Source organism: Pantherophis guttatus, chromosome 2 (genome assembly GCF_059756535.1).
Source record: "Pantherophis guttatus breed Tessera chromosome 2, ASM5975653v1, whole genome shotgun sequence".
Taxonomy (NCBI): domain Eukaryota; kingdom Metazoa; phylum Chordata; class Lepidosauria; order Squamata; family Colubridae; genus Pantherophis; species Pantherophis guttatus.
In genome coordinates, this window is record NC_142064.1 from 105,199,063 (window position 1) to 105,211,668 (window position 12,606).

Consider the following 12,606-nt stretch of genomic DNA (forward strand, 5'->3'; position numbering starts at 1 on the left):
CAATGGCAATGACGAAAGCATTCCAACATATCAATATAAAACCGTTCTCTATTTTGGGTCTTCTGAATGCTAGAGGTACATTGCTGTTGATATTCTGTTTCTCAGGGCACAATAGATACTCAACCTACCTTGTTCAGTGTTCAGAATATGGTTCTGCAGCACAATGCAATCCTTTTTATATCCCAAAGAATACAGGCTAACCAAGTATTATGGTTAGGATAATAAGGATTACTAGGGCAATCACCTCAGCATTAATGCCTTCTTTCATGTGCCATGGAAATTATTATCAAGACAGTTAGATTATCTGAGCCACAGGGAAACCCTTTACTGATTTCATATCCTTTGACCATTTTACCAGAGGGAGTACAGTACACCCATTTCAGATGTAGGAGAACAGCATCAAAATTTGGCATACAGAAAATCATACTCAGATCTTATTTTAGTGTTAATGTTGCCATCACTATAAAGCATCCTTGAAAGCAGATAGAAGATCCAACTTCTTTCATAGATTCCCAAGTTATGAAAACCATCTACTGCAATTGGAGAGTTGTATGCTAATCACTAAAAAGATATAGTGAAAGTAGACAGCAACTGTCAGTGTGTATTATTTAAATGTAGATTATCAAACAGGATTTATATTCTTATATTGGAAACCAATATCACAAGATCTCCTTTCAGTCTTCCCCTTTCTTCCCCAGCTTCAGCTTCCAGTACACCTGATCTGAAACCATCTACCACTATCTCAATAGTGTACCAGGTTTCCTGGGTCATTTTGTTATCACATTTAGATCTAAAGTTGAAAAAACAACCATTCATGTTGCTGTAGATTCCTGCAACACTCCAACTAAAGGGGAAACTCTTACCCTAGATTTGTACTAGCAGTAGCAATGGCACTTAGACTTATATACCACTCCATAGTGATTTACAGCACTCTCTAAGTGGTCTACAGCATATTTCCCCCAGCAATCTGGGTCCTCATTTTACCGACTTTGGAAGGATGGAAGGCTAAGTCAATCTTGAGCTGGTCATGATCGAATTCCTGACAGTGAGAAGAGTCAGCCTGCAATACTGCATTCTAATCATTACACCACCACGGCTCCCTATTCCTTAATTTGTGACTGCATTCATGAAAGCTAAGGTGGAGGTTTTTGAGATGTGTCCTACAATGGAGGAGATGAGATACAGAGAAAACTTAAGAAAAGTAGTGAATATATGTAAAATGCATTTAAGTGACATTATTTCAATCACTAAACCTTAAATGATGTAGATATAAAATAAAATAAAATTTTCCAGTTTGGTCTAGTGGTTTAGACTCTAGGCTGGAAAGCTGGCTCAGTGACATTGGATCAGTCATTCTCTCTCAGCCCAACCTACCTCACAGGATTGTTGTTGCAGAGAAAATAGAAGGAGAAAAGCATATTAGGTATGATCACTGCTTTGAGTTATTTAGAAAAATAAGGGTGGGATAAAATAAATAAAATAATAAACACAACCAGCATGGGTATCAGTTTCTTAATATTCAGTAAGCTGTTTTAAACACTAGGGCTATTAGTGGTAAGACTTCAATGAAGAGACCACAATGAATTTAGTAAAAAAAACCAGATAAAGATATTAATCATTATTACTACTAAACTTGAACAATGTTTAATCAAATCTGATGGTTCCTATCGGTAGTGAGATGACATATGTTCTGATACTGCTAGTGCATTGATATTCCTGTGGAAGTATTCATTGCAATGCCAATGAATTATGAATTCAGTTACCAATATTGTATATTGCCAGTGCATAGAGGTAGTGTTTCATTTCATTATTTATAAATAAAAGGGAATATATGTATGGTGTCAAAGAGGTACATTGGTCTGTGAAAGAGTGGCTGATCCAAAGTCATTGAGTGTGCTTTCAGGGTTGAGGGTGGTACTGAATCATGGTGTAATTTAACATCTTAACATGACATCATACTGGCTCTCCAGGAGGAAGGGCTGACTCGGACTCAGTTATCTCTTCCCTTTCAGGCCAAAAATAATAAATACAACAAACTTGTGTTTAAACTCTTTTTGAAGCAAACCCCCTGAATTTAGAGGAACTCGGATGTAAAGAAATTTATGACAAGCAAAGATGTATCTTGCCAAAGATTCTCTGCAGACTGCCCAAGATCTTATCCTGCAGTTCCTGTACCTCATCACTTTGATTTCTAGCTTTGATTTCTAGCTGCCTCATGATTAATGGATTGCATAAAACCATAGATCGGTTTCTAGGAAGGGCCAGGAAACAAGTGAGACAAAATAAATACCTTGCTCTTTTCTTACACCACTCCATCAGGGTACATAGTTATGGAATTCCAGGCATGTTCACTATTCCTATAATCCAGCCTTTCACCATTCCTATAATCCAGCCTTCCACAAGGTGAGGTCTACGTGATGTTAGTTATTCCTTCTAACAGGGTACGTGTGTCCCTCTTGTTCTTAGACTGCAGATAAAACAAAAAACTCTCTTTTGGACATTAAAGAAGAAATGATCTCGGCTACCATGCAAGTGCCACCATTAAGTCAAGCCCAAGGTCAAGAACTGCCAGACTGCATAAAATCTGCAAGAGAGACACGGATTTCTGACAGTAAGTGCAACTTCCTTTAAGAAACTGGAGTGGATGACAGGTGCTATTAAAAAATATTTGTGCAGTATATCTACCAAGATGACATATGGAGTATGTGGAATATGGCTGCCAATCAAAAGACCAAAAAGCAGGGGGAAATAAATCTTACTTAAATATTAAAAAGTATAGAGAATCTTAAATATAGGTAGTGTGAGGCCCAAGAACTAAGAATGACACATGGAGTTACTTCTGATTAGTTTCTTTATTGTTGTTCATCTACAGACAGAATCTTTCCAGATGAAAGTAATCCACATAACTATAGGTATATAACTATATTATCCACATAACTATAGGTATATTCTGTAAACTACTAAGAAAGGATTGTCTTTGCCCTCTTCCTGCCTCCGAGACATCAAAGCTGTGCTGCTTCTTAGCTCTCTTGTAGGCAGCCCCTCCCTCCTAGGATTCCAGACTACAGTGCCTCAGGTTTACAGAGGGATCTCATGTTTTGATTCAAAAGAAAAGAGAAGACATTACTCACACTAGGCACTTTACATATTTTATGCCATTTGATCATTATTGGAATATTTGTGGCTACAAAACTGATAAATCAGGGATCCCTAACCCCCGGGCCATGGCCCACTACTGGGTTGTGGCCCATCAGAATCAGGCCACACAAGTATTCCCTCTCCCTTCCCCACTGCTGGCCACCAAGCTGGAAAGGTTGGTGATCCCTTTGATAAATAACTAATCAACATAGAGGATGTTCACACAAATATCTGTCAGTGCCAGAATTTAAGCACATGGGAAGCCTTTTTCTACGCTAGGCTAGGTCAGACTAGACTAGACTAGACTTGATTTGAATTGTATTTTTTATTGGCTAAGTGTGACTGGACACACAAAGAATTTGTCTCTGGTGCATAAGCTCACAGTGTATATATAAACAGCAAGTAATAGATCATATATCATAGTTACAATCATTAACCATAAGTTACAAAAATAATTGATAAATCATAAGAAACCAATAGGAGAAGATAGGAAAGATGAGAAGATGAAAAAAGATGAAAAATAAGAAAATGCTGTGGGAATTAAGTGTTCAGCAGAGTGATAGGATGGGGGAAACCTTGTGTCTAGTTGTTTTGGCATATAATACTCTACAGCGTCATCCTGAGGGGGAGAGTTGAAATAGTTTATATCCAGGATATGAAGGCTCTGTAGATATTTTCTCAGCCCTCTTTCTGGTTTGTGCAGTATACAGGTCTTCAATGGAAAGCACACTGGTTGCAATTGTTTTTTCTGCAGTCCTTCAACTATCTGTTGAAGTCTGTGCCTGTCTTGTTTGGTTGCTGTGCCAAACCAGACAGTTATTGAGGTACAAATGACAGACTTAGTAATTCCTCTGTAGAAGTGTTATCAGCAGATCCTTGGGCAGTTTGAGCTTTCTGAGTTGATGCAGGAAGAACATTCTTTGTTGTGCTTTTTTAATTATGGTTATCATATTGTCTTTGTATTATCTAGATGAAATCTAGAATGTGAACAGGGTGTATTGTACTCTGAAGAACTACTATATTAGCCAGTATAGGAAGATTTTAAAGTACTAAATTGACCTGGTCTAGGCAGTGTAACATATACTTCTGCAAATCCAGAGAGGCAATAGAGTGAGTTTAAAGCCATTAAAACATCCAGGACAGTTAACAGATAATCCATCATTCTTTTACTAAAATGATCAAAATAATAGCTTCTTTTTCTCAAAATGGGGCCAATAGTACTCTTCTTAAATTTACATTAACTGTTTTTTGTTTCAAACATTCCCAGGTTCCATTTCTTTTTACTTGGTTCTAATAAAATATAAATATTTCACTGTAGAAAGATTAAATAGTGATATAATACAGGTAATCCTTGACTTCAGTTAGCGACCATTCAAAGTTACAACATAACCTCCCAAGTAATTACCCCCCCAAGTATTTATGACACAGTCCCGAAATTACAAATGTTGCAGCACCACAGCAGTCATTCACACTTATGAACAACTGCAGAGGCACTTCAATATTTGCCCTGGCTATTCCCCCCACCCCCGGGTCTCTACAGGAACTCCACAGGAACTGGCCTGTGGAGACTCTTCCTTGCTATGATTTAGCGAGCCATTGATTCCTTTGCTTGATTCAGTACATTTGCAGAGAATAGAGGCCTAAAGTATTGCAAGATCATGCAACATCAGTAGCGCAAGATCTCGCTCTACTGATCTCACGTGATCTCACACTATAGTACTTTAGGCCTCTGTTCTTGGCAAACCGAGGCCTACACGAAATCCGTGGCAAAAGGCTTTGCAGAGAGGCCTTCCGTCCATTTGCAAAACCTTTTGCCGCTGGTACAGGCCTTTGTATGCTAAGAACTTGCCTCTGTTCTCAGCAAACCAAGGTGTCCACCAGATGCGGCTGGAAAGCGTTTGCAAACTGACGAGACTTTGGGGCAGCAAAATTGCATTGCTTCAAGTCTCATCATCTTGCAAACGCTTTTTGTACTGAGACTGGAAGCTTCTGGGAGCCGTGATCTCATATAAGATCACAGTCACCAGAAGCTTCCAGTCTCGGCGCAAAAAGTGTTTGCAAGCCAATGGGAGGTTTGAAGAAATGTGATTTCACTGTCCCAAAGTCTGTCAGTTTGCAAACGCTTTTCATGCCGAGACTGCAAGCAGGCAAAGGAACCATGGCAGAGAGGCTGGAGAAGAGACAGCTTGATAGATCTTCACAAGGTAAGTGACCTGGCTCGGTAGGATGGTGGGGGGAGAGCAATTGTGGGGACCCCCAAGGGAGGGAGCATGAAGTATCTCAGTGGGTTGTAAGAGGCCTTGGGTGGTCTGAAGCATGTTCCATCACTAGGCCTAGTTCCATCACTAGGCCTCCCATGGTTTTCCCCACTCTGAGATACTTCATGTGTACTTAACGACCTGCGCATTTGATTAGCTAATGAGTGGGCGAAAGCAGGGAGTGATCATGTTCATTTGATGTGATTTGCACATCCCAACGAATCCTTGGGTTACAAATGTAATTGGCAGGCTCCATTACATTCGTAACTGGAGGATTACCTGTACAAACAAAACCTTACCGAATTAAAACATTATTGTCACTTCTCAGTTAAATCAATTCATATAATTAAGAACAGGGGTGTCAAGCTGGCAGCCCGCAGACCGGGTGTGTCACGCCCAGGCCACGCCTACCCCAGCTCTGCGAATGGGAAAAATGTCGTAAAATGTCACATGATGACAGTGACGTGGCGAGTTTGATACCCGTGATTAAGAATTCAAATGTTCAGCAAAGTCAGTTTTAATTAGTATTAGATTCTGTCAGGACAATACCATTCTGTTAGAATTTAGTAGCTAGGGCAGGGAAGGGTTGGACAATGAGTAAGAACACAAAGTTATAGCTAATTGGCTGAAGAGAGGTGGCCACTGCATGAGGGAATATGAGTTGTGATTGGTTGCTGAGAGTAAAGGGGCAGTTTCCTTATTTCCTGCCTTTTTTCCTCTGTGTGCTCTCTGTGATTTTCCTGATGATGTTCCTGCTCCTGTTTGCCTATCTTATTTATTGTGAATATATTTATTTATATATAACTGGTTCAAGTCAGCATCTCTGATTCCATTTGGACACCGGCTGTGTAATTCCCTGACACATTCCTTATGTATAATAAGCAGCTAAAATCCACTGCCCCAATTTATGTTTCAAGCTCCTCTTTGAAATTCCTTTTTATTCATTTTAAGCACATGGATAAATGTGTCTAACACAATGAGAGGAATGATGAAGAACTTTAGTTTTTCAATATTTTGTGATAGTAATTTTGCAGCTATGAAAAGAAATCTCATCTGGTTATGTTGAACACATTTATGCAAGTACTATTTATTTCTTGAATGAATGGTATTTAAAAGTAAAAATTGCTAAAAAACTGTCAGAATCTAGATCTTGAGGAATCCTACAACAGACAAATATAGTGGACATTTTAAAATTAATAATATTTTTTCTAATAGATAGTTTTGCTAATGGCTATAGAATAACTCAGGGTGTCAAACTTGCATCATCATGTCATCACGTGATGTATCATGACTTTTTTTGCCTTTGCTAAAACGGGTGGGTGTGGCCAGTGTGTGACGCATCTGGCCCACAGGCTGTGAGTTTGACACCCCTGGAATTACTTATCTGGGTAGAAATACTGAATACTGTATAGATAATTAATGTGGGGAGGGGGTTGTTAAAATGTCAATGGAATGGATTTAATCTTTCCACCTTAAGTTTTTATTGCATAATTGTCCTATTCAGATAAATATATGGGAGCTCAAGTTGTTGCCTTCTATTTCTAATATACTTATATATACCTAAAACTTTACCATAGAGAATCTGGTACTGAAGAAAGAATAAAAATGTTAGATGCATTTTTTCAACTGTATGTTTCCCCCCACCCCAGGTCCTGTGGTTTTATATGCTGTGATGAATGCTGTACCAGTGTTACGATGGAAGGAATTTATGAGGTACCTGGGACTGAGTGAAAATACAATTGACAGGATTTTTTTGGACCATCAGCATAGGCGGGATGCGCAATATGAGACACTAAAAGAATGGAGACTATTGGCAAACCATGACGCTACTATGGAGCGCATCAGTCAGGTTCTCAGTAAAATGGACCTAAGTGGATGTATTGAGGATATTCAGGAAGCACTGGCCAAACAGTGAGAGACATTGTATTATTTGCTTCCTTTCTAAAGAGAACTCACAGAGGCAGTTACTGTATCTTCAAGTTTGTTTTCCCTTTGTAACATAAATAGAATTTTTAAAATATACTGTGCATCTCTTAACATATGGAATACAGTTTTAATAAATTAAGGTGTGTGTGTGTGTGTCTACATGTGTGTGCACATGAAAGAGAGAGCGAAAGATCTCTATCATGTTGTCCTGGTCTTTTTCCCAGAGATGTATTTGGACCAGTTCCTTTGTTAGCCTTCTATTTTTTTAAAGTTCTTTTGTATATACCACAGGGAAAATGTAGGCAATTTCATCAGATGCTTTGTAGTTTAAATGACACTTTGTAATATAACAGTTACCTATTAAGTATTCATCCACCATAAAGCAAAACTCATGTTTGTTTTGTTTTTTAATGCACATCATTACTTTTGTGTACTACTTACTGTATATATTTCATGTACCCAGTATACTTATGAAAGAATATAGATCTTTATATTATAGATCTTAATATAAATCTTAAACAGGGAAGGAAGGAATATATTGGGGGTGGGGGGAACTTTCAGAAAAGATTATTCAATTTTAAGGAAGAGGAAAGAATAAGAAAGAAACATGAAAGAACACTACCTTGATTTTGGATCATGTAAAATGGGTTAGAGAGAAACTCTGGCAAGTTTCAAGATTTTGCTTTTCTTCCCTACAACAATAAAGAACATTCCTGGAATTCTGCTGTGCCTGTTTCTTAAGCTTGCTTATCTTGAATAACTGCATGCACACTGTTTTCATTAGGAAAGCTAACTATAGGGTACACAATACCCCATATCTAGGATTGGTATCTAGGATTTTTCAGACTGGAGACACTTTACAAATCAGCATATACAATTAGTATTAAATCCACGAGAGAGAGAGAGAGACAGAGCGTTATGTATTATAAATATATTAAATATAAATATATAATATATAATAAAAATCTTGGGAGTCCTAGTGGACAATCACTTAAATATGAGTCAGCAGTGGGCTGCAGCTGCCAAAAAAGCCAATGAACTCCTAGGCTGCATTAACAGAGATATAGAATCAAGATCACACTAAGTGTTAATACACTTTATAATGCCTCAAATCTGATTAGTCCTCTCTATTCTAAAGTCAATTGATTCCATGGAAATAGCAGTTCTGAATCTCTTTTTAACTTCTTTGAGTGGCCACAGGGGAATTCTTGTCATTCAAAGGATTCCCCTGAAGAATATGAAAACACCTTAGAGAACCTGAGCACCTTGAAGGAGAGGGCCTGGAATCCCAGTGAAATTTCAAAGAGGTGCCCTATTTTTATCTGTATTACCATTGAGGAACTGTCACTTCTTTCCCAGAACACACAGCTGAAAGGCATGGTGAAAGCCTTGCAAGTTGGTGGCTATTACAGATAGAAACACTTCTCTTCTGACAGTGAAAGACCTACAGGGAAACTAGAGCAGGGGTCTCCAACCTTTTGGACCTCAGGGACCAATAATTTTAAATCCTGTGGACCACTGGGGGGGGAGGCTCAGCCACCTTTCGGGCCAACCTGTTTGCTTCTGGAAACCTCTTTTGTGTTCCTTCTCTCAAGAAGCTTGGTCAATCTGAGTGAAGGAAAATGAAGAAGACGGGCAGACTGACGGTGGCTTGCTGACATTGGTGGTAAAGTCAGTCCCATTTTCCAGAGCTGTGGTAGTCACAGGACTGGCCCTTTAGTCATCCTGGAGCTGCTCCGGGATGACTAAAGGGCCAATTCTGTGACTACCACAGCTCTGGAATATGGGACCGGCCCATGGTGGGGCTGGAAATCTCCATCATAGGGGGTGGCACATGCAATGTACAACTTTGCAGGTGGTGCAACATGCAAAAAGGAGTGCAGCACTTGCTGGCCGGAACAAGATAATGGTGCTGTTGCAGAAGGGAAGGGGGCGACCCAAGCGGGCTGAAGCAGCAGTGGCGATGGCTGGAAGGTGCGGGAGCGAAGCGCTACTTGCATTTGCGTGATATCAGCATTCCGCCTTTGCTGCGGTATATTTGCGCCAGCTGGTGGCACCAAGGCAGTCCTTGTCTCCTGCCACTTGGGGCTCAGAGCAGTAAACCGCATACAGGAAGCACTACAGCTTTTTTCCATTTTATCATTTCTTCCCTACATTACAGTACACTGTTCATAACTGTCCTATTTTAAATTTAATCAGCATCAACGTAGAATCTTAAGCAGTGCACCATTATTATTTTTTGCACAACATAATCAAGGAAATGCAGCAAAGAAAGCAAAGCTAACAAATCTCAGTCCCCCCACTTCATGCTAAATTTCTTTTAAAAATTTCTACTCATTCCCATTTTAAATGCATAGGCATATTCATGCCTGAGATTTATCCATCAATCCAATACGAAGAGAAGTCTTTAAAGCCCGGCGTTTCTAAATCTTTGTTTTTAAATCGCACAGGCAAAAAAAAGGTTGGAAGCAAATGGAGGACTTGGGAAAGTAATGGTTGGGGGGAGGAAATCAATGAGAAAAATTGAGATGTCCGAAAGGGTCGGCTGATGTAAATAATAATAATTTTTAAAAATCACAATCAAAGGGGATTTGGGCAGCTAACACTGGAAAAGCCAGCTTTGGAAAGCGCCAGCTGGGTACAAAAAGAGGAAGGGGTCTTTTTTTCCCCCCAGAAAGAGCCACAGGGAAAGAAAGGGAAAGAGCCAGTTGGCTTTGTCTGGAAAAGTTGGGCAAAAGATACCTCAAGGATATTTCCAGGAGGAGGAGGAGGTTTCCTCCTACTCCTGGAACCGCTGCTGCTCTTCTTCCTTTTCTTCCTGGCCGTAGCCACCCAACCTCTGAAGATCCAGTATTTCCACCTCATCCAAAAGGCTGGCTGGGGGCAGAAGGATAGAAGGGGTGGTGAGGACTTGGTGGGGTCCCCCTGATGTGGGATGGCTTGAAATAGACGAAGGGCTCGGCTTGGCATACGAGAGCTGGCGCTGGGCTCGACCTGCCGGCTGGAGGGGAGCTGCTGCGGGGGACTGATGATGGGGCGCTTGGGGCTTGAGGCTCGGAGTGGTAAACCGCGTCCAGAAAGCACTACAGCAGAGAGAAGCAGCCGGAGTTAACCCTGGCTTTGCTGTCCATTGGAGACGCTAGATCGGCCTCCTGCAAACTCTCATCTCTTGAGGAGCCTGGGCAAAGTTTCCCGTGCCTCTTCAGCGAGTGCTCCTCGAGACGAGAGTTTGCAGGAGGCCGATCTAGCGTCCGCAACGCTTTTGAATCCGAATTTATGTGAGCAGCAAAGTTTAAGGGGAGAGACAAAGTCGCGGGTTAGATCCAATGCCGGATCCCCTCGGATATCTCTATGGATGCGCAACTGCGAATGAGATGCGTGTCCGCCGTTCCTGAAGTATTTGGGCGAGGCTTTTATGGGGAGTCGCCAGTAAAGGACGACACTTCCGGGCGGTTTGAACGGTTAGGCGGGAGGATGGCGGCGGAGAGGGGCTGCGTGGAAGAACCGAGGCCGTGGCTCCTGGAGGCGGTCCCGGCCCCCTTTTCCCCCTGTGAAGAGGCCACGAGGGGCCCAGTGCTCACCCCACCTGCCGGTTTAGAGAGCTCCAGAGGCCGGACTCGCGGCTTGCAAGGCAAGCAAGTTTTGAACCCGTAGCCGGGCGGGTTCAGTTCAGTTCAGTCTCAAAGGGATGAGAAATATAAGAAATATATTTGTGAGCTGAACGCCTGGGAAAAAATAATGGCTAGAATAAAGGTTTATTAGTTAGGCTTCATTGCAGGCGATGCATGCTAAGCCTGAGCTGCAAATAAAGCATGCAGTAGCCAGAGATGATTTTTTTGGTTACAATTTTTGCTGACTTAAAATGTCAAATGGTCATTGTGCAGAATGGGACTGCAGACACGTGTTCTGGAGCATCAGCTGCCTAAAAGAGAGCTCTAAACTATTACTGTTTTCTACACATGGGAATTCTTAAATCAATCCAATAAATGATAGCTGTTAAATTTTATTTAAAATTTAATTAATTAATTTTATTTTTCTTATCGTATCACACATTTTCCTGAATAAGGCAGAAGATTTATCTTTGAAACTATCATTTATGGGCAAATTTCTAACCATTAAATAAGATTTCTGCTCTAACTATGTTTCTCCTTTGTATGACTTAAAATTGAATTTTAAAAAATCATTTATGCAGTATTTATGTTATCGCATCTAAAAAGACACCTCAATTCAAAATGAATTACAGTACTTAAACCTCTTTAATAATTTCTAAATTCTGCTTTATCGAACTAATTCATACTCTGGAAAACATTTTGTTCTATTAGTTGATAAACAAAAGCATTATGTGATATATTTATCTGTCAGATTTATTTTGCATCCCTCTAACAACTGGTTATCATAGATTCAGGATAGGCACTTTTGTCAAAACTAAAGGATACAGTATATGAAGTGCCTTGTGAGTTAGAGATTGCATATTTACATGTGCATACATAGAAAAAGAACAAATGCACACAAGGATACCATACCTTGATGCAACTGCAGTTGCTCAGAAGATACAGATGCTAGCTAGTTCAGCTGTAGTGGAATCTTTGGAGAAAGATTTTTTTTCCACAACAGCATTAACCAGGATCATAAAGAAGGGTGCCAACTAAATTATGCAGCTTTAATTATGTCTGTCTCAACATTCCCACTTTGAGTCACATTACCGTTTTTGTCCTGTTTCAGCACTGAGAAACAGCAATTGATTCTCTTCTATAAATTTAGTGAGTTTTCAGTTGGATGGAGGGAAGAGTTTCCCTAGGACTTTGGGAAGTGAGTTCATACTTTCTCACATGAAGTTTAGAAGAATTTCATACCAAGCCAGCACTTTTATTTTAATTCTCTTTAAATAAATTGTTCAGAAAGTGTTGTGAGCCTACTTGTGACTTTGCTGTTTCCAATAATATATTGGTTGTTGTTACTTCTAGTTGCTTGCATATTAACAATTTTCTGTTGTTTTTCATTTGTAATTTTGTAAAATGGAGGCATTATTTTTTTCTCAAGGCATCTCCATTCAAACAGTTTCAATAATTCAAATAATAATACATTGATAAAATCACCATCAGTCAATTGCAAAAGACAGTTTTATTTGGAGCTTTACATCCTGTGATACCCCTTAACACTGCCAAACAAGATCTGCCTATTCCAGGTCCTTGGGAGGGACTTGATAGGTGGACAAACATGCCAAATCTAATCTATATACTTGGTTCCTGCGCGACCAACAAAAATATTGTTCCCCTAAAACCTC

The 12,606-nt window shown here is 40.0% G+C and overlaps 2 protein-coding genes across 3 annotated transcripts in view; both read left to right on the forward strand.

Annotated features, from left to right (window-relative positions):
• The window catches only part of LOC117661876 (tumor necrosis factor receptor superfamily member 1A-like), a 62,778-nt gene extending 54,737 nt beyond the window's left edge, over nucleotides 1-8,041 (forward strand). Inside the window, exons 10-11 of one of the 2 annotated variants that reach the window (XM_087888360.1) lie at nucleotides 2,467-2,611; nucleotides 7,046-8,038. In XM_087888360.1, the coding sequence (XP_087744486.1) occupies nucleotides 2,467-2,611; nucleotides 7,046-7,311 (411 nt within the window). In that variant the 3' untranslated portion in view covers nucleotides 7,312-8,038. Of the gene's footprint in view, nucleotides 1-2,466; nucleotides 2,612-7,045 lie in introns of both variants that reach the window. The other variant, XM_034411122.3, reaches the window with a different exon arrangement.
• A 2,506-nt stretch (nucleotides 8,042-10,547) lies between these two features.
• Nucleotides 10,548-12,606, forward strand: part of POLQ (DNA polymerase theta) — a 65,411-nt gene continuing 63,352 nt past the window's right edge. The window contains exon 1 of the mRNA XM_034411123.3: nucleotides 10,548-10,953. Within this exon, the coding sequence (XP_034267014.2) occupies nucleotides 10,674-10,953 (280 nt within the window). The 5' untranslated portion in view covers nucleotides 10,548-10,673. The remainder of the gene's footprint in view (nucleotides 10,954-12,606) is intronic.